The 27,689-nt window shown below is 46.0% G+C and overlaps 1 protein-coding gene across 2 annotated transcripts; it reads left to right on the forward strand.

The window, feature by feature from the left end:
- Positions 1-485: 485 nt before the first annotated feature.
- LOC306646615 (uncharacterized protein) lies at positions 486-19,819 on the forward strand. 2 transcript variants are annotated; one of them, XM_079115252.1, is made up of 7 exons: positions 486-2,186; positions 6,551-6,671; positions 10,708-10,962; positions 12,672-12,751; positions 13,155-13,204; positions 15,807-16,060; positions 18,876-19,819. In XM_079115252.1, exons 4-7 carry the CDS (start codon positions 12,712-12,714, stop codon positions 19,063-19,065), a joined length of 534 nt encoding a protein of 177 aa, XP_078971378.1. In that variant the 5' UTR covers positions 486-2,186; positions 6,551-6,671; positions 10,708-10,962; positions 12,672-12,711; the 3' UTR covers positions 19,066-19,819. The 2 variants fall into 2 exon arrangements, 1 of the variants encoding a protein (XP_078971378.1); XR_013759895.1 differs by lacking the exons at positions 486-2,186; positions 15,807-16,060; positions 18,876-19,819 and adding an exon at positions 14,332-14,428 and having other exon boundaries at positions 6,373-6,671; positions 12,672-13,204.
- The last annotated feature ends 7,870 nt before the right edge of the window (positions 19,820-27,689 follow it).

The raw sequence follows: 27,689 nt of genomic DNA on the forward strand, positions 1-27,689 counted from the left end.
AATGATGAATCATAGAATGTGAATGCTACTAGCATGTCATGTAGCATAAAACTTGCCAAAGTCAGTAATGTGGTCTTAAAAGCTAAACACAATTTTCAACATAATTTTCTGTAGTTTATTATTTTGAGTTATTTTTTTCCTTCATAATTTTTTAAAAAAGAATGTTGAGATGTTTAATGTTTATAAGATTTGGATTATTTTCATAAGATGTGGGTGATGTGTTTTTGTTCAAATTAAATATTGCTTATTTTTAGAAGGCATAATCTTCAGTACCATATTATTCTTCACAAACACTAATAAGCAGTAGTGTTACTTTAAAAATTATTAGATTTCTTCAGCATGCAAATAGGTTATAAACATCAAAATTGTATCACTGAAACATAATTATATTTAAATTCATGAACTTTTAGTTTAGATCCAAAGTCACTTTAAATGAAGAATATTTAACCAGTTAAACAAAGCAGTTTATTGAACAAGTCATAAGTTGCAATCCAGGAGCACAGGAGAAAGAGTAAGAGGCACAGGATCAGGCAGCACTTAGAGACAGAAAAAAGTTGCAAGGTACAAAACATCTCAACTGTTAACAAAGTCAGCTTTGCATGTTGCAATTGGTGTTTGTCTCATTTCATCAGTTCAGATTTTCCTGCTTTGATTGGCTGGGACTCTTTATTAGTTAAAAAAGAATTATCTTGATTAGGCTTTCAGTGGTCTAAATACTAAATTAGCTTCCAAATGGAAATTAATTTGGGGGTGGGAGAGCCAGAGAAGGAGGATGTGTACACGAAGACATGGAGTCACACTAACCTTTCAAGACCCTATATTTCCATATGGAATTGTAAACAACAATCCAGAACCTTGTGTTTAAGGGAATATGACACTGAGGTGCTTCTGGCAAAATGTGAACTATCCCCAAATAACTACCAGTCTTGTAAAGTTGCAATAATGTCCATGACTCTGCAAAAGACCAAACTCTAGGGAAAGATGGGCATGGTGCATCTGACTTCATCATACACCTCAGCTGCAGCAAAACCATGCAGATTTCTAGGGTGCTGCAATTGTCGGACTCAGCACAGGCACTAGAATATGAGGGAAGTCAACACCACATTTCTTAGGCTGGATCACCTCTACTGCTTTTTCTTGAGTTTAAATGTTTAGATTTTTAAATGTTTAGATATTTATGTCTCTCAGAGGTTTAGGATATAGCTGGTATTCTGTATGTGCAGATCCACATAATCATATCCAACCAACCTGAGCTGCAAAATATCTAGAAACAATTCTATCTGTACTAAATAAATAGGTACATTTTTCATTGTTATTACTGCCTAACCTGTTAGATAGTGTTTGTATTCTACGGGGTATTATATGTAATGTCCATGTGGTTTAGAGCATGCAGGAGGGTTTGTGAGGGTTACATGCAAATGCTACTCCATTTTCTATGAATGACATAACCACCCCTGGGTTTTGGTGCCTGTGGGGGTCCTGAAACCCATCCAAAGTGGAAGTCAAAGGATTTCTGGTGATTCTGGCCCTCTACAAAAGTTAGGTGATGGCTGGTCCAGGCTACAGCCTCACAGATATGGGGTTTTGTGTCTCCAGCATCACACTGGTTATTGAAGGAAGTTAGCCAAGAGAACAAACTTGGAATCCTCCCAGAGTGACTGGGAGGGCCAGGAATGGGATAGGGTTTCAGTTTTACAAACTGATTGAGAGAGTAAAATTCTTGGGGTGGGACCATGACCTGCTGGAATTTAAAATTCTGGAAATGGACAGAAAGCCAAGCTATTTTTGGACCCCTACCTGTCCACTTTCTATGAATACTCCATCAGTTGTAAAGAGATGTGGCTCCTTCTCTTAACTCCACCCCCTCCCATCCCCTCACCACACAAGAACCAGTGGGCATTCAGCCTCCTCCCGCTTCTTCTGAGAGCACTGGCAGGGTGATTTTCACAGAAACCTGGTGATCTCCTGCTGTGCACAAGGGAGCACTGGCCTGGGGATCATGGTGGGGGCCACATTCCTGGTTAGGGGAGCACCTGCTCACATAGACATGTATGGGACTGCTCTCCCCAGGCTCTGCTCTCAACTCCATACTCAAGGCAATCAAGACTGGCAGCGTAGATAGGAGCCAGGTAGTGCACTCTGGCTGGCTGAGAAAATCACCCCCAGAGAAGAAGTGGCAACTCTGTGTGAGTATGGGCAGGTGTGGGTGCTGGGAGAATCCACGGGGCTGGCAGGCAGTAGGAGCATACTGGGGTGCCTTCTCTACAGATTCTCCCCAGTTGGAAACTCAATCAATTTCAAAGTTTATTTTGAGGGCTTGGGAGAAAAAGAGTGGATTTCAGGGGGCCACAGATACCATGGAAGTTCATCCTGAGGATCAAGCAGGGACCAGCCCTCCCCCACTCTTGTGGTCACTTTTAGTGGTTCACAGCTGCTGTTGATGAGCAGTGCTGACTGTGCCCTTTGTTTCTTCTAATTTAAAGCTGTAGTGAAAGGAAGATGAGTAGCACCTTTCCACTCTTGTCCAGTGGCTCTGCTTTGCAATGTCTCATTCTTGTCTTGTGAAAGGCACCTTGCATGCTTGCTGCTGGTTTTTCTCCTCTGAACCTCCTGGAAAGACTTACTCCTATGCTACAAGTCTGAAGTTTCATTAAAATTCCATCAAAATTTCTCACAGGGTAGATTTCAAAACTCTAACCTGCATATGCAGCTGAAATGTGATGCCTCTAGTGTCTCCCAGTGAGCACAGACTCACCACACCCAGAACACTGCACCCCACACCTACTCAGTAATTGGTGCCACCAGCAAGTCACTTGTCTGGTGAGAAATGTGGAAACCATTTTTGAACTAATGTCACCCAGTAACTCTTGGCTGACTCCCACCAGACTAACTACCCTGGCTATGTATGACCCACCCACCACCTTGAAGCTGAGCACTGCTCATTTCTGACAGCTACCTGGGAGTTCATCTCTGTGCCAGGCTTTGTGCTTGGATCATTCACCTCTTATTAATTCAGTATTTTTCATCCTGCAGCAGGGTCATCTAGTTTTGTCCTGTTGCCTGAGCTCTTTAAAAGTAGTAAATGTTTTATACTGAGAAAATTGAAGACCCACACTGAGTCAGAAATGGTAAAGAGAGACCTGATGCCCTTTACCCAGACTTCTTGGGTGACCTCATTTGATACCCTGTGTTGTGGCCTCATCAGGTGCTGTCAGCAGCACTGTCAGGATGCAGAAGGCCTCCAGTGCTGAGAGCCCTTCCTCTCTCTCTTCCTCTTCACCTCTGCCCCTACCCAGCCCTGCTACATCCTTCACCCCTTACAGACATGAAGCTGTCCTCTGTGTCTGTGAGCTGGTCATCTCACCAGTGTTACTTCAGTGGATTCAGATGGTGTGTTATGGTTCAGATGTTTTCAGCATGAATCTCTGGATACTTGTCCCAGCTGTTACATGTCAACAGTTCATTTTCTCTTTAATATGCAGTGTCATTGTCCATGATTGTACCAGTCTTTTGGCTCGACCATTTGCCCACTCATTTTAGTTCAGGATTTCACATGCCTAAGGACATTGAATGTAGCTAGCTCAGGCATAGGTAAGAGCCGCAGAGGCAGGACCCAGACCCTGGTAGTTGGGTAGGAGCAGGCTTGTGGCAAGCATCCTGCAAACTGATTTATTGCAGGAAAAACCATACATTTTATAAGTTTCTTGCCCAATCACAATATGCCACAGGGGATCAGACAACCAGGCTCCTATACAGGTTTCCTTGGTAACACTAGGTCAACTTGGGGCAGTTGTTTACATTCCTAGGTGGTCAGAGAGGAATGCTCCTCTCTGCAAGTATACACCCTTGAGATATTAACTGCTGCAAGCCAAGAACTAGGATTTCTCCCAAGAATTGAACTCTTTTCATGTGATTGTATTCTCATAGAACATGCCTCCACAAGACTTTTAGCATTTTCTTTAAGCTTTGTCTGTTTTATTTTATGTTGAATTTTGATAATCCCTTACACACTTAAGATAGTAGTTATATGCTCCAAGTGTGTTTTGCATTTTCTTTCTTTCTTTTTTATCATGGGGTTTCGTGGGGTTGAACCCTGGGATCCTTTATAAATTGCTCTACATCCCCAATTTGTTCTTTCTTTCTTTCTTTCTTTCTTTCTTTCTTTCTTTCTTTCTTTCTTTCTTTCTTTCTTTCTTTAATTTTATTTTTAAGATTGGGATCTGACTAATTTGCTGAGGCTGTCCTTGAAATAAGACTGAGGTATTTCTCCTGCTGCAACCTTCCATATTTTTGGATGACAGGGATAGTCACAACACAGAATTTGTATTTACACTCAGCCTGTAACTTGTCCTTTTTATCTACTGAACTAGGGTCTTAACTGAGTAGATGTTTATAAGTGTTTTAATCTTTCCTATTGTAGATTGAATTTTTTTTGCAAATATGTGAATGCTTAGTTTAATCCTATGTCCCAAAGTTTTCCCCATTTATGTAACTTTTGTTTTCCTAAGTGTTATGGTTTGGGTCCAAAATATCCCCCAAAAGCTCAAATTTCAGTATAGCAGTGTTCAGAGGTAAGACAACTGAATTACAAGGACTCATCAGTGAGTTAACTCATCTCATCAGTGAGTTCACCCATATTGTGGAATAATAATTTGCTGCAGGTTGCTTATAGCTCTGTGGTATAGCATCTACCCAGCATGTGTGAGTCCTTGGGTTCCATCCCCTGTATTGGCAAAAAAAAAGAAAAAAATATATATATAATATAATCACTTACTTATATATATATATATATATATATATATATATATATATATATATATATATATATAAAATCACTGAGAGATGTAGAAAGTAACAAGGAGGTGGGATTTGGCTGTAGGAATTGCATCCCAGGGTGCTGTCTGTGGAAGTGTAAGTCCACTTACTCTCTGTCTCTCCTGCTTTCTGGTTACCAAGAGCTGCGCAGCTTTCCTGTTACATGTCCATTCACCATAATGTTTCTTCAGTGGAGTTGGCTGACCATGCTTTGATACCATAAATTTAAGTAATCCTGTGATCCTCTGAGTTGCTCTTGTCAGGTGTTTTGTTCACAGTTATAAGAAGCTCACCAACACAGTGCATCTTACAATGTTGTGTTTTCCTTCGTTTCCATAGTCCACTTTATTTTTGTGTAAGGTTTGAGACAGCTCATTTCCTTTATGTCAGTGGTCAATGACTGCTCTCTCTGCACCATTGTTGAGAAGCCACCCTTCTTTCACTGAATTAGTCTCTTAGTTTTGTGCAAAGCCAATTGACACATTTCTCTGTGTCTCTTTCTGGTGCTCTATTCCAGTCTCTTGTCCCTGTGTCTCTTTCTCTGTCAGTCATTACAGGTAGTCTTCATGAGTGTGATCATGCCATGAGTCTGACAGCCTGATGGACTAACTCCTCCAGTTTATCCTTTGTTTTCAAGTGGTTTTAGCTGTTATCTTTCTTCTATCTTCCAATACAATGTTGATGGTAAATGTGTTTGCTTTTAAAATGCCTAGTTGTGATTTGTTTTGCCAGAGGGGTGGAGAGCTATGAGGGATTAAACTCAGGAGCACTCGACTACTGAGCCATATCCACAACCCTAGTTTGTATTTTATTTAGAGACAATCTCACTGAGTAGCTTAGCATCTCACTTTTGTTGAGGTTGGCTATAAACTCTTGATTCTCCTGCCTCAGCCTCCAGAACCACTGGAATTACAGGTGCACATCACTCTGTCCAGCTCTTGATGTGGTTTTGAGAGGAATTTTCTTGTTTCACATGTCCCTGTGCTAAGTATTTTCCTACATCAGGTGGTGCTTTGGTGTTTGATTCAATAATCAAAAAGAATCAAGAGACTCAAAAGGGTCTATTCTATCAACATACTCTTCTGTTTGCTCCGTGTTTTCTTCCTGCTGATATCATATAGGCCCTTCTTTCACCATTCCTTTCCAGACAGAGACATCCTCTGGCCCTTCCACAGGGCAGGATTGCTAGTGTCATGACCGTTGTTGTCTTCACTGGAGAACATCTCTCTTACGTCTTCATTCTGAAGGGTATTATCACTGAATGGCAAATTATGAGAGCTCTTATCATTTGGCACATTAAAAATGTGTGTCACTTTCCTCTGGCCTTCATCCTTGCAATGAAAGTTTCAATGTCATTCAAAAAATTGGTAGTTTAGAAAACTTTGAGGTTTAGCTCTGAAGAGAAGTAACAAAACTGGGCCATAGCTGGAGAAGACCACTATATCAAGTCAAGTCTCTGTTGTTTTTATCTATGATAGGAGAAGTTTGGTGCCATAAGCAGCCTGAAGGTTCCACACTCCACAGTATTAGTATCACTAAGAGTGAACAATGAAAAACTTTGAAACACCTAGCATAGTGGCCCAGCAATCTATAAAGTTGAAGCAGAAGGATCATAAACTCCAGGAAAGCCTGTGCAACGTAGGGAGACCTCATCTCAAAATAAAATTAAGGAGAAAAAACTTTGAAATAATGAGTGAATTTCTTACCTCTTCTTACTCCTTCTGGTGGAGTTCAGGCCTGGAGTAAATGCTGGTTCATCCTGAAGAACAACTAGGAAGGGGATGACCCAGATGTCCTGGAATACTACAAGCATCACCAGTCCAAGAAGGCTTTGCAGATCATCTTCCTGAACCTCTGTAAGCAGTGAATGGCAATGTGGCCTTTCACAAGAAGGGGCTGCCATGTGGCTTTGTGTGCATCTTCAAGACCAGCAATCACACCTTTTACCTGGTAGCAGAGACAAAGGAGGACATGCATAAGTGGGTGCAGAGCATCTTCAAGGTCTGTGGCTTCCAGCAGGAATTTGAAAGCATAGGTACATAGTCACCAGCCTTCTCTAGGGGCTGAAATACTCCTAAGGTTCCTTTTGCAAGTAGAGCAGATGCCAGTCAAGACCAGATATCATGGGGACCTGTGGCCCTCACTGTGCTCAAATGGCAAAACAAGAAATGTGGGTCACAATGAAGCAAAAGTTGTTTTATGACATACCTCATGCCCCTGGACCCCACTTTCATCTACCAGTGTGTCACCTTCTTCCTCCTTCACCTCTCACACATGCTAACTATCTGCGTTTCTATGGGTACTCTGCATGACCAGTGTGGCCAATCTTGCATTTATTTTGAGAGACAAAGGGGGATTAGAAAAATAAAGACTCACAAACACAGATTTTGAAGATAAACCTGCAATCAAGTAGATCTCTGCTCTCTGGTGCAGATGCAGATATAAAGAGTTATGACAGCAAAATTTATTTATATATGTCTTATCAGGTGAAAGACTATGCAAGCATTATTTTTTTTTATTCAGGAAAGTTATAGAAACTAGGACATCTATATAGCTTTTCCGTAGTTTCAATCCACAGTTGCAAAATACAATGTTAGGAGCTTTGTGTAGCTCTCAGGAAAATACATTGTTAAAAGTTACTGTGAGGTGGACAGGAATAAGAGAAGTGAAACTTTTGAAACATTGTGGTCATCTAGCATAAGAATTTATTTATTCCCAGGAGCTGTGTGCTGAGATCAAGGTCAGAGGTGATAGGAGCCTTGCCCAGAGCCTCCACATGCAGGGAAATGCCACAGCAGCTAAGCACCCTGTGCCCTTGCACAGAAACATTAACAGGCACCAGGCATGCCATAGCCATGAGGTCATCAGAGACCCCTAGTCTCAGTCACTGCTCTCCCATTCTCTGACACTGCTCTTCACAGTCCTCTTCCATCCAGCCTCTGCAATAAGGCTTGGCCCTCAGTCCTGTGTGATTATTGTTGATATAGAATCCAGGATTCCTCAACATCACCATGGGAGAAGACAGGTGAAGGGGGATCAGAAATTTATCACTGGGTTTTGATGGCAGGTTTCATTTTGGAGTGGTCAGCCAATCTGGACTTAGTGATGACATCAGTAAATTTGTGGGAAGGTACTAACAACAGAATTTTGCACTTTGAAATGGTAGCACTGATGGAATGTGAATAACATATCAAGTTTTTTTTTTTTTAAATAACTTTCTCAGGTTACTACTGATGGTAAACCAGGTTCAGGTCCCTTGGACTTGGGACCAGCCATGTGGGTTTGTGCCCTGTGCTGCTCCATAGGTCCAGAATGCTACTGCACTCATACCAGCACTTGGTGCTGCTGTCCTGAGGTCCTATAAATTTTCAGCAGTGAGTACTGTTTTTTCAGGTTACACCAGATCCTGGAAATTATGTGGCCAGCTGGGCCTGGCGTGAAGAGCTGCTGTGGAGACTTGTTTTTTTCCTTCCTGGGAGATGGATAATGAGCCCATTTCTTCTCATTCATCATGAAGAGTAGCTCAGATTTTCAAAGCAACTTTTAATTTGCATTGTGTGCTGTCTCTGGTGGGAAATTCCTTGATTCTCCATGCATGTCTTTCTACCCTGTTGTATCTGATGAGTCTGCAGATGTGTTCAGCTGACTCCAAGTCAGAGGGCTCCTAACCTTCTGTGTGGATAGGTGCCAAACCAGTCATGGGAAGTTCATCACCAGGCCAGGGACACTGGCTTTGGCACCAAGAGCTGAGTGAGGGGAGGTTTATTGAATAATCAGAAAGATTGTTAGTAACAATTGAGTAGTTGGTCAATATTTTGTCTTTTAAATTGTTTGTTCCATTGGCTTCCTGTTCATGAGTGTATATTCTCTTAGCTAATGGGAGGTTCAGTTACTAGGTGGAAGTCATTAGTTGCATGTCAGAGGTTCAGTACTGTGAGATCTTTCTGAAGAGAACAGGTGGTTTGTCTTCTTTCTCAGTGGAGAATCTAGAATTTTGAGTCAGCAACTTTCTTATAATGTGTATTGTGGCTATAAAACCATCCAGAAGAGTCTAAGCTTAGTCATCAGTGAGGGTTCCCATTGAGCTCTGGCTGTGAGGGAGCAAGGAGTCAGTATCTGACCACTATTCATGAAAGAGTTTGTTGTTAATTGCTCTGTAAAGTTTTTCTGTTTCTCTAGTAAGGAAACAGAATTTATTTCCTGCCTTACACTGAAACTTTGCAGAACTTAAGATCTTTCTGTTGACCTACACTGTGATTGTGTAGGCATTCCATTTTCATTGCATAAAACTCCCCTGAGGCAAAACATTTTCCTTGCCTTGCCTGTCAAGAGCTTTCCCACCTTTGCTCTGGATCCACCCCTTTCGTAGGTAAGGAGATGTCTGCATTCACACCTGCCATCCACACCAACAGAAGGATGTGACAGCAGCTGTGACTTGACCATCTCCCTGAAAGCATAGGCCCAGTATAAATCCCACTAACAAGCACCTCTTAAAGCTAGACAGGAATGATCCAAAGTCACATAACTGATTGACAGAGGGACTCTGTCTTAGTCAGGTCTGCTTTTAAGTTATGATACCTAGTCTCTTCTCCCCTGACATTTGTCAGGTGCCTCTGACCTTTTGGACTGAGAGCTCCCCCTCATCCCTCCCACTGGGTCCTTCCATAGCCCTGGCTCCCCCCTCACTGACATGTATGAATTAGTGTACTCTGGTGAACCTGACAAAATCCACATCACCTACCATATGATGTGAGCAAGTCTTTGCAAAGGCTCTGATCCCTTCTGTTAAATGGATCAAATGCTGTTTTCCTTTCTCCCAGTGCTTCATGTGTGCATTATGGATGCTTCAGAGAGCTAAAGTTACTATTCCTGAAAAATGGTTCAGTGGAAGGTGAGACCCTGAATCCATTAATCCCATAAGACCATACTGTGGAGCTCATAGGGAGAGACCTGCTCCCATCAATCCTGAGAAATCCACACTACTGGGCTCCCAGCAGATACAGACTGTTATTTTTCATTTTTTAAAGTGATTCTTAGAGACCCATCACAGGACTTGTGTCTTGTTTCAGCTGGTAGGAGTTTTGTGGCATAGGGAGACTTTCTCCTTTACACAGATTTTGTCTTCTTTTTCTGAGATTGGCTCTCTGGGTATAATAGAGGCTGGCCTGAACTTCTGGGCGCCAATCCTCCTCCCACCTCAGCCTCTGCAGTGCTGAGACAAGAACATGTGCCTCCACATCCACCTGTCTCTCTTTTTAACACTTCTGGCAAACCCTTGACTTTTTTCCTTCAGCCACTTTCCAATTCTTCACATAGTACACCCAGATATACCGAGGATAAAGACTGCAGTATCACGACCAGACTAGGAGGGACACAGTTTTAATGTTGACTTCAGGTTGCAGGAAACAACTTCCTCACAGAAAGCTCTTCCCTGAAGGGACCCAGGGATGATGCTCACAGAGAAGGAGCAGTTCCAGAACAAACAAGAAGATTCAGTATCACATGTGTGGTTTGTTTCTGTGGTTTGTTTTTGAATGGAAGCTTTGCTGTACCTGGGGGGCTTGCAGGGGCAGGAAGGAGGAATCCAGGCCACATACATGGCAGGACCCATTCCATGTTCTGTCTCATGAGGCTGAATTAAAAACCTGAAATCAGAATGGGGGCCCATACTCTGACAATGCACCACAGGGAGCCACACTTCCTGGGGCTAGTCCAGAGTGGCAAGGAATAGATAACCTACCCTGCTTGCAGGAAAGGCAGAAGGAGAGCAGGGTTGTGTCAGGAGGGAAGTCACGTCTGGGTGTGACCTTGATGCATAATATACATCCTTCCTCTGATGACACCTATCAGGATGAGGCCACTTTACCACCTCTCCTTACTTTTTATCAACAGGCTCCCTGGGAAACATTTCTGCAGCCAGTCAGAAGCCCTGCTCCTCCAGAGCTGAGCTAACCATGCATGTCTGCAGCACATTCAACAATGAAGATGCTCCAGCTTGCCACACTAAAGTCAGCCTGCACTGCTGACAGGCAAGTCCCCTGAGTGGGAGGAGGCACAGCCCACCTGGTCCTCCAGAGCACCAGGGCAGCACATTTACCTGTGCCTCCATTTGGCCCAGTGCTTGAGTCATGGATTAGAGAGTGTGAGGTAGGGAAGAGAATGGTCATCTGACCACATTTGTTCAAGGGATCCTGTATACCTGCTTTAGAGATGTAAGATGGGTCAAGCATGGTCCCATGGTCACTCTGGACCAGTGGCTCCTATGCCCTTTTTTTAGATCTTTAATTTGGGTGAAGCTTGGTACCATGACAGCACAAGGCCAGGGTTAACTCTCTCCTATTTTAGAGCTGTAAGATGGGACAATTATGTTACCATGATGATACCAGGGCAGGAGCTCCCATGCCCTCACTTTGAAGCTATAAGTTGGGACAAGTATATACTTCTGCTGGGTAGGGGAAAATGACCTCAGTGAGCTAACAGGATTATTATGGGCTTGGGAAAATGCTGGAGTGTTTGAAAGACTGAGCAAACTGAGCATGCAGTCAGTGTGATTGGCTTGTTGAAAACAGCTGGGGTGCATGGCACACTAACCCAGATGAGCAAGCAGGCAGTGTGATGGGTGTGGGGAACCTGGGTTGCTCATATGGAAGACTGACTCACAATGAATAACATGTCAGTATGAGGAGAGTGTGGCCATCTTCTGGTGTTTAGGGAAGACTGACCCTGCTGAACAATCAGGCAGGGTTAGGGGGGTGAGTACATGTGCTGGGGCATAGGAGAGACTTACCCAGAGGGAGCAAGGAGGCAATGTGAGAGGTGTGTGGACACCTGGAGGGGTGTAGGGAACAATGACCAAACTTACTAAGCAGACTGTGTGAGAAACAAGGATAAACCTGCTGGGCTGTAGGGAAGGCTGACCCAACTGAGTAGGCAGGCAGTGTGAGGATATGTTGGGCCTGTTAGGGTGCAAGAAGAGTTACCCATATTGAGCAAGTAGGCACTGTGATGGACATGCCAAATACTCATGAGGTACAGGAAATACTGCCTTTCACTTAGCAAGCAGGCAGTGTGAGGGGCATGGGGAATTCTGGGATGCATAAAAAGTCACCTATATTGGCAAGCAAGTTGTGTGAGGAGGATGAGGAAACCTGCTGCGGTAAAGCAAAGGCTGTCCTGCAGTGAGCAAACAGGCACTATAAGAGGCCTCTGCAAACTTTCTGGGGGCTGGGAAGACTTGACAGCCATTGTGCAAGCTGGTAGTGTGTGACTAAAGACTGTTCACCAGTTTGAGGGACATGTGGACAACTGATGGGATGTAGGCTAGTCTGATAGACCTGAATATGTAGGAACTGTGAGAGACCTGTGCAATCCTACTCTGGTTCAGGAAAACTGACACAGCTGAGAAAGCAGGAAGTGTGGGACATTTGTGGAAACCTGTTGAGACACCCAGATGAGCAAGTCTGCAGTGTGATGGATGTGCAAGGAAGACTGAACCACAGAGAGCAATCACATTTTCTGATGGGTGGGGAAGAGCGAACCACAGTGAGCAAGCAGGAAGTATTGTGGGAATCTTAGTGTGCATGAAGTCTGACACAAATGATCCCTTGAGAAGGACACAAGCAAAGAATATTGAGTGGCCACATAGCAGAGGCACTTGACTCCAGTTCAGGAACAACCTTCAGCATGTTTTCAAAAGCAGGTTAACAATAATATCCCAGGGTAAGAGTAAGTCACAGCTGAAAAATGCAGGTGGTTATTCTCTGCATGCTCCTTCCAAACAGTGGGCTGTTTGGGGCTTTGACAAACCTACCATCCTCACTGGATTCAGTCCTGAATTGCCCTCCATTCTCTTTCAGGAGTGACGGTTTCTTTGAAGATTCAAGGACCTCATTCTACATGAGAAGTGACCTCGTGGCCCAGAAGATTGTCCACGACAGTAGGTGTTGTTTCCGTGGGATCTGTGGTCAAGCCCAAGACTTCTGTATCCCACCCAAGGGAAAATGAAACAGCCTAGGGATCAGAGGTTGCAGCTGCAACTTTCCACAGCACCTGGACAGCTAGGGCCACACCACAGACAGCCCCACAAGCCCCAAGATAGACAGAGGATTCATACATTTTCATGGCACCTATAGCAAAACCACTCTCAGCCTTCCCAATTCCTAAGACATTCATGATGGATAAAAGCCAGAGCACCTTGGAAGCCACAGCTCCAGGGAACAAAGCCATGACCATCCCATGCTTTCCCCACAAGCCAAGCCAGGAACACCTCCACAGAGCTGACCTTCCCAGGATGCTGTTGTTAGAAAGAAGAATAGGTCAGTATCTTTCTGTACTCTCAGGCCCTGGCACAGAGACTTCCCTGAACTGGACAGCAACCAACCTCATGAAGGTAAGTGTCATGTGCAGCTAAGGCTGGGGGAGAGGGAGGTACACAGAGTTCTCAAATTTTGCAGGCCCTCATCACCCAGGCTCAAGGCAGACTTTCAGTCATCTGTGGTCACTGACATTTAGGATGCAGGCCTCCTCTGCCACCCCAGCAAGTTCTTGGAGAACTCCCTATTCAGTGAGGGGAACAGACCCTCCTGGTTAACCACAGTACAGTGTGTTCGAGGATTCATTGTGGCTCAAATCATAGTATTTTACACATCAAACTAAGGACTTAAAATGAAATCTACCTCAGTCCAAATTGCAGCCAAACCTAGTGGTACTAACAAACTACTAAAACAAAATGAGAAAGTAACATGGTATTCTAAGGCACACTGGCATGTTTGTAGTTGATTGAAATTTCACTTGAAGTCTGTCCTTGTACTGTCACTGACATTCCCTGAGTGCATTTCAATATTGCGTGTACCTCATCTGCTTGATGCAAGAAATATTCTCATTCCTTCCCATTGGTTCTCCACCCCAGAACCTGCACAGCCTCCTCTCACCCATGATGCAGCTTATGGAAGTTTTTCAGAGCAGAGCTGTATCTCCATTTCATATGATGCCTGGGGTTAGAAGATTTACTCAGAGATGACTCAACCCCAAGGCCCTGCCATCTTTTTGGAGCTCTATGCTCATTCTCTGGCCTGGAACTGAGGCAGAGATGTTTGGAATCATGCTCCTGACTACCATAGCTCAACTGCAGTTGGGAAGTTAAAGCTCACAAATAAAAACCAGTGCCCATGTTTTCAATGTGGCTTCTGGAGGCTGCAAAGTCCTCATCCTGGAATTGCCAACAGTGTTGTGTCACTCTGGGTGAGCATGACAATGGGGTGAGATGGGAGCAGAGGGAGTGAGTGTACAAGTCAAGAGAATTCTGCAGATGCCTCCTGGGGCTTATACCCCATACCCAGGAGGAACTTCCAAGCTCTCTGTGCTTGGTCAGGATGTGTCAGAAGTGAATCCTGTGCTGGGAAATCAGGGCTTGCGTTATATGGAGGGCTAGTAAGTCCACGAGTGCCTGGGGAGGGCATGGGAAATGTCCACACAGAACCATGTGGGGCCACATGTAACTAACATTCTCTGTCAGAGCTTCCTTCCCTGATACCCTCAAGGACTTCCAGAGTGGCACAGAGAATGTAGGACCCTCTGTTGAGTCCAGGAGACTTGGACCCAGCTTTCTCCAAGTGACTGGCTCTGCAGAAAGCTTGGACAGGTGTAAGGCCACACCCTATAAGGTATCAGCACATCCCCAGTGATGGCAACTGCCTCACAGGATGCTGCCTGGGCTTATCTCAGTTCAGGACCCCAGATAATTGCAGGGTTCCTAGTTTGGAAGAAATTAATGTGCTGAGGTGAACTGGGGCACAGTCTCCCTGACTCACCTAGTGAACAGAAAGGGGAATGCTCAGTGGGGTCTTCTGTCATGACCTGCATGACCATTAATTTAGAAACAGACAAGGGGTGATAGCAGATTCAGAAAAATAAACACTTTGAGGGCAAAGTGGGATCAGATAAGTACTGTCCTCTTATGGAGGAACATTGACCCTGAGCTGGCTCAACATGTTTCTCATATAGGCTTTATCATCAAGAGGTTATTTGTGAGAATGTTTATGGAAAGCAGCCAGGCTTGAAGGTCACAACATGGGTGAGACGTTATGGTTATCTTAATATGTTCAGAATATTCTATTCTTAGGAGACAGCATCTGTGACTCAAGGTTAAAACCGACAGCTCTGGACATTTGCACAGAGAGAACATGCCATAGAAACTGGGGAAAGTTAACCCTATACATTTGCACAGGGGAATCACAGTGAAAGCACACCACAACCACAAGGTAATCCTGTACCTTGATTCACATCACTACTTCCCACAGTCTCCCATTCAGCAGGCTCACCCCCAGAGTCTCTTCTAGAAGAGGAATGGTACAGTGAGGGATGTGTCAGGTGGGAGAGGACAATAACTTACATGCAAGAGCCCAGGCTGTGGGGAAGACTCTGATGGCTCCCAAAATGTCAGCAATCAGATTGGTGCATTGAGGACTGTGACATGCAACTTAGAAGCAACTGAGATGTGTGCCTCACTGTGGGACCAGGGCTGAGAAGGCAGCTGAGCTGCTCACCTCCACTTGCAGGTATGGCCTACCCTGAAATCTTCTGGGCCAATACCATATTCCTAGGCTCACCTTCAGGGCCAGGACTGCCCACATGTCACTTCCCCTGATCACCTCTTAGTGGCTCACCTGTCTTGTGAGGCTGGAGACACATCCAGCCCATGCAGTCTGCAGGCAGGGCTTTCCCTGCCCATCAGGCCTTTCGCCTGGGTGGACCCATCCACTAGGATTATTTTACACTAGACATACCACTGATGCTTGGTGTGTCCCAGGAATGCTGGAAGAGGTCCATCCACCTCGCTACTGCACATTCCTACTTTGCCTTCCTGCCTGAAGTCCACAGTCTCCACAGTCATAATGTGGCCAACCTAGTGGTGGTTATCTTGACATGAATACAGATTTTCACTTCTTTCTTCTGGTCAGTGATGGCTGTTTTTTTCACTGCCCTGTCCCTAGCCAGCAAGAACAGTTGTGCACCATCTGAATGAGGCTCAATATGAAGATGATTACCTGCCCCCATGCACAGGTCCTTTCACCCTACTGGCCATGGGGGGAGCACGTTTGAATGCCCAGCATGTCCATAACCCCAGAAGCCCAGAAAGTGACCACCTTTACTCTCTTACCTGCCCTTCCTTCACACAAAGTCCTTGTCAGAAGAAGCAAGATCCAGCCACCTTCTGTATACTGCAGCCTCAAGCCAGGCTTGAAAGGTAAGTACACTCTATATCCTACCCCTGGACAACATCCAGGTCTGCTGGATTTGCTTATGTGTCAGATGGATCCTGGAGTTGGGGTTAAGACATTGGATGAATCATTGAAACTCAGTCTTGTTTCTTATCTGTGAAATTGGGGTAGAACCTGCCCGTAAGTTTGTGGAAGGAGAGCCCCCAGGACAGAAATTGGGGCACTGCAGGTATTCACTGCAGTCAGATCTGTCCCTTATACAGACCAGGAGGAAGGTCTCGAAGGCCCAGGTCTGCACTGCCTGTTTCTGCAGGAGGAGGACCAGCAACAGGGTTCCAATAGGAGAAAAAGGAACAAGAGCACCAGCAGAATGATCACTGTATCTGGCCAACAGCCCTCAGTCTGAGTACATGGAACTCAAGCCACAGGGCCTGCAGAGTCCCCTCCCTCTATCCTGGGCTAATCTGCATGCCCAGAAGTGCTACCAGTGACCATTTCCACTTCAAATGAAGTTCCTTAATTTATTTTACAAAATCATGAACCTGGGTAGAAAACCCTATTTTTAGACCATGTGTCCCATTTTGGATCCTGGACATGTGAATACCATAGATAAACAGGGAAAAAATATATTTTTGAACCTGAAAAACAATGTGAGGCTGTGCCTTAGTTTCTCCATATGAAGCTGGAGTGGCCGTGAAGCCTCTATGAACATGCCATGGGACTGAACGTGTGTGTTGTTACTGTGTCTGGTCACTAAGTTCCTGATCCTTTTACAGCAAAACCAGTACACCAGGTCTTGGGTGGCAGCATCCTTGGCCAGCCCTTCTCCTGGTCACCCAGGGCCATGTAAGCAGGGTTGGTGGGGAGGAGTGAGATGAGTGGGCTTTTACTGGTCTGAGGATCAGGAAGGCTGGAAATAAAATGCTGCTGCTGTTGCCTGATATGCCTCCTGAGGCTGGGTACTTTGATCTTTGAAGATAGATAATTGCATCCTGTTCATATATTATTCTGCAGATGGAGTAAATCTCAGGCCAGCTGGATGTGACTGCAGGTAGCTGAGACTCCTCCTTGTCCTTCCACAGTGGCTGTAGCTCAATCTTCAGCTCCACCAGAATGTACACCTCACCCCCACACAGTGCACCACCAGGCTGCACCTGGGAGACAGTGAGAAAATGCACGTCCTTGTCATGAGCTCTCAAATGCCCACTCCCAGCTCCCTGCAGCTCTGCTCACTTGCCTCAGCCCAGGCTACTTACCTCCTTTGGTAGGGCGGAGTCTGATGCAAAACTTTTCTGAGTACATAGCACCATCATTAGCTGGGGGAAAGTGTGGTTCCCAGTGAAGTCTCAAAACTCCTGACTCTGGTGCAGGTAGCAGAATCCCTGTCTTTGGAGAGTGGTGCTGGAGGTAGGGAGGTGCAGGGTGCAGGCCACAATCTGAAATGAGCACAGGCAGAGCATAGGGTCCTCCCTGAGGTCCTTGCTGACAGGGCACAGCTGTGCAGTACCTGGTCAAAGAGCTCAGGCTCCACTTGTATCATCACAGAGGACTCCAGGAGAATCTTAGACACAGTGCAGGGCATCACAGTGGGGCCCAGGCTGCTTCAGTGTGACCATCCAATACAGGCCATGGGTGGGAGCATCATGTCCTGATTAGAGAAGTCACCGAGATACTACAGACAGCATCGAGGGACAGTGTGCTGCCTTAGGTCTCTCAAAGAGCAGGCAAGAACCCGACCCGGGACTGCAGCTGCACAGCTATGTCACTGTGGGCAGATTACTGCACTTCCCTGAACTAGTCTATTCCTGCCCAGGCCTATAGGAGCAACAGCAGTGCCTGTTGCACTGGCACAGCACTGAGGGACTGCTGGATGGGCAGCTTTTCTACCAGGGTTGTTTCCCTGTGCTCACTGACTGCTTTTCCTCCTTTTTATAGCAGAGCCCAGGTGTGGGGCCCTTTAATCTGTTTCACCAGCAGTCCACCAACCCCAGGAAGAACATACAAGTCCAGGAAGAACATACAAGTGAGGAATACTTGGCCCTGGAATTCCAGCCAAGCTCCCCGTGTGCCCACCACTCAGCTGCCTGTGGGGAACAGGTTTTTTTCAGGGAAGGCAGCCTTAGGCCTCTTTTCTTCCATACCTAGCAGTGGCAACTTCAACCTGATTTAGCTCGGGTCCCCCTCTCCACACAGCCACACACATGAATGCAGAAGCCATACTGGCTCAGGGTTGTGGAGTCAGTGTCTGATGGAGCCCAAGACTCCTGCCTTTTGTTCTGAATTCTTCTTTGAGGAGCACTCCCTCTGGGGCAGGAATTCAGGCACAGACTTGTAGAGAAGAGACCAACCAGTCTAGACAGAGGATGGAGGTCTGCCTTGCAGGGTTGAGGGCTCTCAAAGGAGCATACATAAAACCCTGTGGTCCATGCCCCATACCTCCTCCTGGAGGATGAGTGGTGGAGAGATGGGTCTGGGCTAATCTCCAGAATCAGAGAGCACACACAGAGCCCTGCATTCTGAACCTCATTCCCTGGATCAAGGAGGGCAGAGACTGAGACCTGGTCTTATCACCATTTCAAGGAATACAGGCAGATCCCAGAACCACATGCCTCTTTCCCCAGGGCAGTTGGGGAGAGATGGGAACCTGGGCTTACCCTACAGCCAGGAAAGGGCCTCTGTCCCACATTTGGGATGTTGGGAGGCTTTCAGGTTCTGTCACATCATGCTTAGGAGAAGAGAACTCCTGAGGCAGGCAGGGCCACCTCTTGTCCCTTCAGGCAGACCACCCCACACATCCATCCCTTCTCTGCCTGACTAGTGACTCAGTCACTCTCCCCTCAGCCCTCTAGGTCATCTGATGCCTCTGAGGAGGACAACTACATTAATGTGTACTAAGAGAAGACCCAGGCCCTACAGCACACCACAAGAGAAAGGGCAGACAAGCGTCAGTACCCAGGCCCTGCCAAGGGCAGCAAGTCATGACAGTACAGTAGCCATGCTTCCTGTCCTCCACCCACCTCCTGCCCACTGAGCCTGAACTTTGTGAACTTGAACCCTTTCCTGGGAGGTGAGGGCTGACAAAGGTGCTTCCTTGGACCCCAGGAGTCCTGTGACCAAGTGCTTCATTGACCACTCAAGATGGGTATGATTTCTATCAGCAAAGCAATACCTCTACCATTCTAGTGAGAGGTTTTTGTCAAAGTGCACCCTAAGCTCATCCTCCAGAACTGAATATTGAGAAAAAAACAAGCCTATCAGTATTTTCTGTCAAACTGAGAATCTCCACATTAACCCTTCTCTTCCTGATTGCCCTTTCCCTACAGTGGGTGTCTTTCTAAATCTGCACTTCCTCAGCCTTCCCTTCCTCAGTATTCATCACACCAAAGACTGTACAATCATCCTGACCAGTGGTCCATGACCAAACTCCAATTGTGTCAGGAATAAAGAGACAAGCAGACTCCCTTCTTGGTGTACTTGCTTTCAGTTTTGGATGCTGTGTGCTTTTTTGTATGTAGAATAAAGTTATTGCCCTGCTGACAGTGTTGATTAGTTTCCCTTTATTGTTTTTGTCCTGTGGTGCCCAGGACCCTGGATACTTTCAATATGAGTTTGGGCTCTGGGCCAGGATTTATGCCCAGGTTCCCTCTCAGACTCAGTCCTCTTCCCTCAGCCCCCAGGCCCAGAAGATGATGAGTTGGCCCTCTGGCTGGGAAGAACGTATCAGAAGACCAGGTCAGAGTGAACTTTTCATCCCAGTTTTTGGTGGGGACAAAGGCTGACAATGAGTGGAAGAGTTAAGACGGAAGCCAGAGAGCAAAGGACAGGATCACAGATGTGGAAGAATAACTGACACCAAAATCTGAGGTCATGGCAGGGCAATTGAAGCCAATGTCACAGGAAGGAGGAGGAGAGACAACAGGCAGGAACAGTCTTGGTGCACAGCACAGAACAAGGTTACCAGTCATAGTTTGACCCAGAACTTTGGAATTGACTGTCCTCTGGCCCTGGGGTGATATACCCTTCCACAGCCCTTTGGGGCTCCACCCCATCTATAGCACCATAATGCCAGTTATGTGCGGTGTGAGAGATAGCATGTGGATGGAGGTGATGTGCTGGGACCATGGTAAGGAGCAGGCTGGGCAGTCAGTGCAGCAGAGGCCTCCTGGTGGGTAGTGAGGTAGGGTAAGGCCACAGAGCAGATGCAGGGATACATGCAGAGGGGCTGGTGGCAGCTGAGTATGATGCATTGTGGACTGGGTGGTGGTAAAAGGCCCAGAAGAGCATGTGGATGGAGGTGGTGCAGGGCTGGGAGCTGGGGGCAGCAGTGGGCTAATAATGAGTGCAGCAGAATTCCCCTGGTGAGACATGGGACAGCAGTGTGCTGGGAATCAGTGAAATGGAAGTCTCCTGGTGGGCTGTGAGACAGGGTAAGAGTACACAGTACATGCAGTGATACTGTCACAGGGACTGTTTGAAGCTGAGTGAGGTGCAGGGTGGAGCATAGGAAAGGAGTGACAAGTACAGGGATCCATGCATATGGCAGTGGGACCAGAGAAAGTCCAGAAGAGCTGTGGTCAGATACTTGGGCTAGGCCAAAGAGCAGGGTCCAGTGCTTCTCAGCTCATCTTACCTCTTATGAACCCAGCATTCCAGGTGCCAGGCAAGACTTGGTCTACCTCTCCTACGTACAAGGTCATAAAAGTCAGGTGTCCTCTAAATCTCTTCCTCTCAACCTATAAGGCAATCTTATTTTTTCACATTGAGATCCTGACCAACATTCTGTAGTTATGTTCAGATACTGATGACATTTATCCCCCAGTGTTGCCCCTGGACTGAACATGCCATGAGGCTCCATCCATTCCAAGCTTATCAAGCTTGTCAGGAGGTCTCAGGTCTTGAACGGACTCAAGTGGGTTCTTTTTGTGGTGACAGGGACATTGGCTAGGAGCATACAGAAAATTGCAGACCCTTAGAAATGCCACCCAGAGGGTGATGCCCATCTTACCTGAAGGGGCTGAAAGTGGGCCCATCCTGAGCAAGGCTGAGGTGTGATGGTGCCACATATGGCTCAGACATTCTCAACATGGTGTCACCACAGAGTCCTCTCCCAAATGATCCCAGGAAGGGCAGTGTGTTAGTCTTGGCTGATGTCACACTAAAAGAAGTAAGGTGATCTTCTTGGCTGGGAGCAAGAATAAGTCCTTTGCTAATGACTCATTTCTCTGATCTGTTAAGTGGAAATGTACCAGGGTCTGCTGGCTCATGTCTCTCAGACACAGTAGAAAGAAGTTCTCTGACATTTCCATGAATGGGGAACTTGGGGCTAAAACGCAGCTCCACCCATTTGCAGGAAAAGATAGCCCCTCAGGGCACACTGGTGCCCACAATTACCCTGCTTCCCACTGTTCAACTGTGTAAGAGATGATGGTCAGGATGGTGGTCAGGGCTTTTCAGGGTCACTCAGAGTTTCTCTTCAGCTACAGGAATGGTGTGATGTTCAGGGGAGGAGTGAGGTGCAGGATCTGCCTTCTCAACCAATCACTGTTCTGTTTCCAAGTCCAGCCCAGTGGAGGTCACCATCTACCTTCCACATCTCGAGGTTCTCACAGAGAAGGAAAGAAGGTGGTGTTTGCAGCAGGTGTTCTAGGAAGCCCAGACTTCTTAGGACCTGAAAGTCTCCACCTGACAGGGAAGCATGTGCAGTGTTCATTGAGCATGGCTTGACCTGAGATCCTTCCCCCTCCCTCTCCTCTCTGCTTCCATTCTCACTGTCATGCTTCTGTTCTCACTGCCATTCAGCTCTTCCTTCCAGGTCCTCCCATCCTGGCACTAGTAATGTGCTTTTATTCACAGTGTACATCAGTGAAAAGTCCTCTCTCCTTGGTGTTTCATTACACAAGTTACCAGCATGGGTGTAAACAGAGTCTGGGGCACAGTTACACTTCCCAGAAGATAAGAGACCCAGTGCATGCAGACCCTGCAGGACATAGGTCTCTTCCCCATTTAGGAGGAACTAGATCAGTGTTAGTGTACAGTGAGATCAGGATCTGCCAAACATCAGGCCACCACCATGGCTAGCTCAGCCAGCAGCTTCCTCACACACATCTCTCCAGTAAAGAAAGGACCCCTCTCTCAACTAGAAGCTGATACAGACAGTGGCACCTCAGGGCCTGCAACAGGTGGATAAAGGGCTCCATGTGCTCCTCCCCTCTATGGGGTACTCACCATGTTCCTCCCCTCTATGTAGAATTGGCCATGCTCCTCCCCTCTAAGAAGCATCTGCCCACTCCTTCCCTCCCCTACTTGGTAGGGGGTGGGCAGGAAAGTCATGAGACCAGATCAGCTCCTCTTCTGTTATCCTGTGACATGCTGGTTCTATCCACACAACTCCCACAAATTAGGAAGAGTACCCGAGAGGACTGCCACTCAACCACTGTAACCTCTTTGGAGGAATGAGATCCCACATTGGAACAATTCACAGCTCCTCCTCTGTGCAAGGGCTTGCACCCCATTGCACAGTGGATACCTCAGAAGAGTCATTATTTGAAATGAGCTGAAAGGGAAGAGCTACCTGCTGGGAGGGTTTAGCCCTCAGTGCTTCTGAACGCAGGGGACCACCCAGGTCAGAGGGGGAGGGGCAAAGCCTAGGTATGCATCCTGGACAGGGACCACCATATGTACCAAGGGGAAATGTACTCTGGGCCTTGGCTCATAGCCATCAGCAGAATGCAGGAGCTTGGTGCATGCCACCCCACCAGTGTCAGCTTTGCTTCATTGATGATATGGTGTCCTGAAAGCACACAGAGGAAAATGCCTGAATTGAGCACACCAGCTACCATCCCATCCCTGCAAATAACACAAAATGGAGCTCTCACATTTCATCCAGGAAGTCAACAGTCCTGATGGAGATACTGTTTCCAGAAGAACGATCAAGGCCTCTCCTGAATTTGGTTGGTGCCTCCAGATTGGAGCAGGCAATCTATTGTGAGAGAACTCACATTAGAAAACCAATCTATATTTTTTTGATACAGTCTCAAACAAAACTAAAAAATGTGATCAAAACAAATTAAAAAGCTTCTGAACTCCCCCAAAATAATCAATAGAGTGAAGAGACAACCTCCAGAAAGAGGGAAATACTGGCAAGCAATTCATTTTAACAAGGGGTAAATGCCCAGAATCTATAAGAAATTCAAACAACTCCATGGCAAACAACCAACAAAAAACAAAAAACAAAACCAAACAAAAACCACAGTAAACAATGGACCAAAGTCCTAAGTAGACATTTTTTCAAAAGATACATGAGTTGTACCACTGCAGGTACCTAGTGGGAGGCAGGCCACATGCCTACCTAAGGGATATGGCCAGGAAGACCTGCAACCTGCCCAGCTCCAAGTTGCTCTGGCACACACAGAATGGTAATATTCAGGGCCCAGAAATTTCTTGGCCCTAAAATATGCAAAGGAAGAAATTACAAAACAAATTTCAGAAACAGAGACAGAAGATGGGCAGCAAGGACAGGTCCCTTGGGGAGAAGTCTCCAATGACTTCTGGGGAAATGAAGTCAGCAGTAAACAAAGATAAAGAGACTGATGATGGAATGGCAGAGGTCAGATCTCTTTGCCCTGGAGGTCCTGCAACAGTGCTACAGGAAAAGACCCAGCAAGTCAGGGACCAGGGTAGACCTAAGATTCTGTTCACAGTTCTCCTGGATAAAAGGCAATGGAGAAAACACGAGTGGGACCAAAAAGGTCCTTGTGGGGGCAGAGAAGGCAACCAAGAAAAAGGAGACAGTAAGGCTTCTCTGGAGGTGGCCTGCATGGAGCCATTGGAGTTGGCTTTCATCTTTATTAAGTTGGAGGTGTATGAAGAGCCACAAGCCAGCAAGACCCATTGCAGGAAAGATAAGCAGCAGAAGATGAAGGGGATCTTCATGCCAGTGACTCTCAAGAATTGACTGCAGTTCCTAGAGAGCCAGCAGGCACAGCAAGGCCCACTGTAAATGGTGCACAGGGAGCAGGCTGCAGGGCAGTTCCACAAACTTGAGACAAAAAAGTGGAACATCTGTCTGTGCAAGGTGGAGTGTGAGATGATCTACAGCAATGCACTCTGTTAGTTGGATGCCCCTAAATGCAAGGGGAATCCCCTAAGTGCAAGGGGAATCTCCAGGTACAGTTGAACCAGTGGGAGAAGTACTCAGCCCATATGGTGGAGAAAGCAGCAGACTCAGTACAAGCAAAACCAGAACCTGTGAAAGAACAAGGCAGCTGAGACCAAGTGGTCCCTGCAGATGGTCAGGAGGAAGGGCTGCAGGGCTCTAGGACCTGGAGTGGCCAGACTTTTCTGGGTGCAGTATTTCTCACCTCACAGGCACTTGCAGACCTTGAGCAGGCCCCGGCTGACACCAGCCAGGGCACCTCCACTCAGACCTGCAGCACTGGTTCCTTAATGCCCAGTGCAAGGGTTTCTTCATCACAACCAGCCTGTTGGTTTTTACTGTATCTTTCAGTAAGTCCTCAAATTTTCTGGTGAATCCATAGTTGCTGTAAACTTCCTACCTCACATAAATATGCTTCTCCTGTTTGGGTAATTTTCTTGGGATTGGGAAAAGAAAAGGAAGTTAAGTTCAGTGGTCCATATCAGAGTCTCACGTCTAAAACCTTAACCCTAGTGTTTAAAACATAAGGATGCTTGTGGGTCAGGCTATATTTGTTCCACATAAATAGGAACAGTGTACCGGAGTTGACTGGGGATCCCATGTATATGATAAAACCTCTAATAAACCACCAAGAAACTTCTCATGACTTCAACGTACAATGTTAGTTTTTTTTTTTTTTTTCAAAAGAATACTGTGCTTTCAAATGGGCTACAATGAGCTAAGCACACTCAAATAGAGAGCAAGAGAAAAGTAATACCATTTTAAAAGGGAATAATTACTCAAAATGTATACTAGATTATTGAGTTACCTCTTTTTACCTACATTATCTTCTTTAATGAAAACAGTGGAATTCTTGCATCATCCCAACTGTGCAGGAGGTTTTGATGGGTTTCTCAATTGAGTCCATGAGTTCCATAAAAGAAGGAACATGAAAACACAAACAAAATCAACAACAAAAAACAGTAATCAGTGTTTCTTGAGATGTTAGGAAACACTTCCATTGGAAAGAGTTCAATTGCTACAGAGAGGTGTTTTTATGTTCCATTTCTCAGTCATCTTTTTTCTTCTCTTTTCTCACAGCTGTGGCATGGTGGAATCATGGATATGCAAAACTCCTTTTGCATAGAGAGGAAGCTGAGGCCCACAGTGATGAAGGGTGGGGGTCACAGTGACACAGCTGACTAGCAGCAGGACCAGAATGGCAAATCCCATGTGACAGATCCCAGAACTGACCAACATAGCAGCCACTGGCTTGCAGGTGCAGAGACCTGAGGCAAATGGACCTATGCCTTCACCCATCTTCATTCCAGCCATGCTGTGGGACCATACCTGGTTGGGAAAACAGTGTTAGCAGCCACTTCACACATGTGGTGTATGCAGCTTCTGCGACCCAGAGGCTGGACTGCTACTGATACTAGGGCAACTCTCAGAAGCCCTCTCACAAAGCACCTTGGGCACTCCCCTGAGTCTCTGAGCATTCCCACATCCCATTCACTGACACCATCAATAGCACAAGCAGCATTGCTGCTGCTGAAGCACATTTCAAAGCCTACAGTCTCTGAGTGCTGGGACTAATGACACGTTAACTAACTCAGGCTGACTCCTTACTCCCTGGCGAGTGAGCAAGATCAAGGCCTCAAAGGCGGTTTCAAAAGTTAATGATGATAAATCGGACCACTGTCAGGGATGTGTTAACAACAGTTCCGCAAATGTGATCAGCTTGTGCTTGCCATATAGTCCTATGGGACTCTCGCCTGCATGAACCCCCCCACCCCCCTCATGCATTGCTGACCTTTAAGCTGATTGGTTCCTGCCTAGACTTCACCCTGCATAAAAGCTGTGTGACTTCCTCAATGAGTTCCTGCTGTGACTGGTCTCCCTGACATGTCTGATTGTCCTCCGCTCAAAGGGGTGGGTGCGGGTGGTCAGTTGGCCCTACCTTTCTTGGTCTGGCCTTGTTGGGGAGTGCTCACATCCCTTTTCACTGGTCAAGAAGAGCAAGGGGGCTAAAGACCCCAATATCTGAGCACTTTCTGAGATTTACATCTGTTACTGCCTACAGGAAAATAAGTGGCATGCCAAAATATCAATGTTACAATTGATCCAGCAAGAACATACAGCAAATTCATGTCCTGCAGTCTAGATAAAATATCATCATCTCAGCCTCAATTACTTTGCTTAGAGCAAGGACAGAGAAAATGTTATTGTGATGGAGGGTGTTCCTCTTTGCACAGGCTGCTCATTGAAATTCAATTACCAGAAGGCTGACTGTTGAATGCTGGCCCTCAACAACAGGAAAAGACCTTGAACAATTCCAGGCTGACTCAGAACTATGGAGTCCAGGGCACAGAATCCATCTGAGCTTAAAGAGGTCTCATGACCCCCAAGCCTTCCTGGAAACAAGACCTTCCTTCTTATATCCTGTTTCCATTATGGCATCTGCCACAATCACTCTGTATTGACACACACCCCTCATTAGATTGTGAATGCCTTAGGGCAAGGGTGTTTTCCTGTTCATTAAACTTTTATTGTGATAAAACACACATAACATGCAAATTACCATCTTCACTCTTTTCAAATGCAGAATTCAGATATTTACTTTCAGACTCATCACTAAGGATAATATCTAGCTCATGATCACAAAGCAACTGATGGTTTGATATGCAATTAACTATTTCTATATGTGAAAAACTCAGAAGAGACTCCATAAGTCGTGACCAAGGCAAAGTCTAGCAGATTCAAGTTGATAGGAAAGCTCTACTGGACTTCTTGAGTATCATTGGGTGACTCCACTGATGAGGCACATTGGTGTGGGAGCATGGCAGCCAGCCCTGGTGGCCTTGTCAATGGAGCTGTTGAAGGACTGTCCCTGGCATGTCACTGTTTGCTTTTTCACCAGCAGCAATGACCTCCTTGTGACTTCCCAAGAGAAATCCCTTCCTGCCACCTTTAGTACCAGGAAGAGTGGTGAGTTCCCCAGCAATGCTTGTTTCTTCTGCAATGCTGAAGGAGGGGCCCCTGTTGATTCACTTCTGCCAGCCATTTCCAGGAAGCCTACGCCTGAGTCTGAAGTTCTCAGAAGTTCATGCCTCCAGTGTCCAGCTTGGGTTGCCTTGTTGCTTCCTAATTACTGCTAACCTTTCTTGTTCCTGCTCAGTTATAATTTGGGCAGCATTAAACAATAATTAGGGCTGCAACTGGAGACCCCTGTGGTGAGGAGGCAGAGAGGCAGAGGGGCTCTTATGCACACTACAATAGGAAGGCCAGATTTTCTTTGCACTATGCATCACATGAGAAAACAAACTTTCTATTTTATTTAACTTTTTGGATCTAAGCATAGAGTTCTGCCACATATTTCACAGTTGGATGAATTCATAATGGGTTCTCATCATTTGATCCAGTTCTAGTTTCAGATGATTTTCATTTGCCTGTTTTTGAGAGTGAGTTGTGGTTTGCTTATACTCCTCATTCCCAGCTGTCTATTACTAAAACCCATATTT

Source organism: Sciurus vulgaris (genome assembly GCF_902686455.1).
Source record: "Sciurus vulgaris genome assembly, chromosome: 16".
Classification (NCBI taxonomy): Eukaryota; Metazoa; Chordata; class Mammalia; order Rodentia; family Sciuridae; genus Sciurus; species Sciurus vulgaris.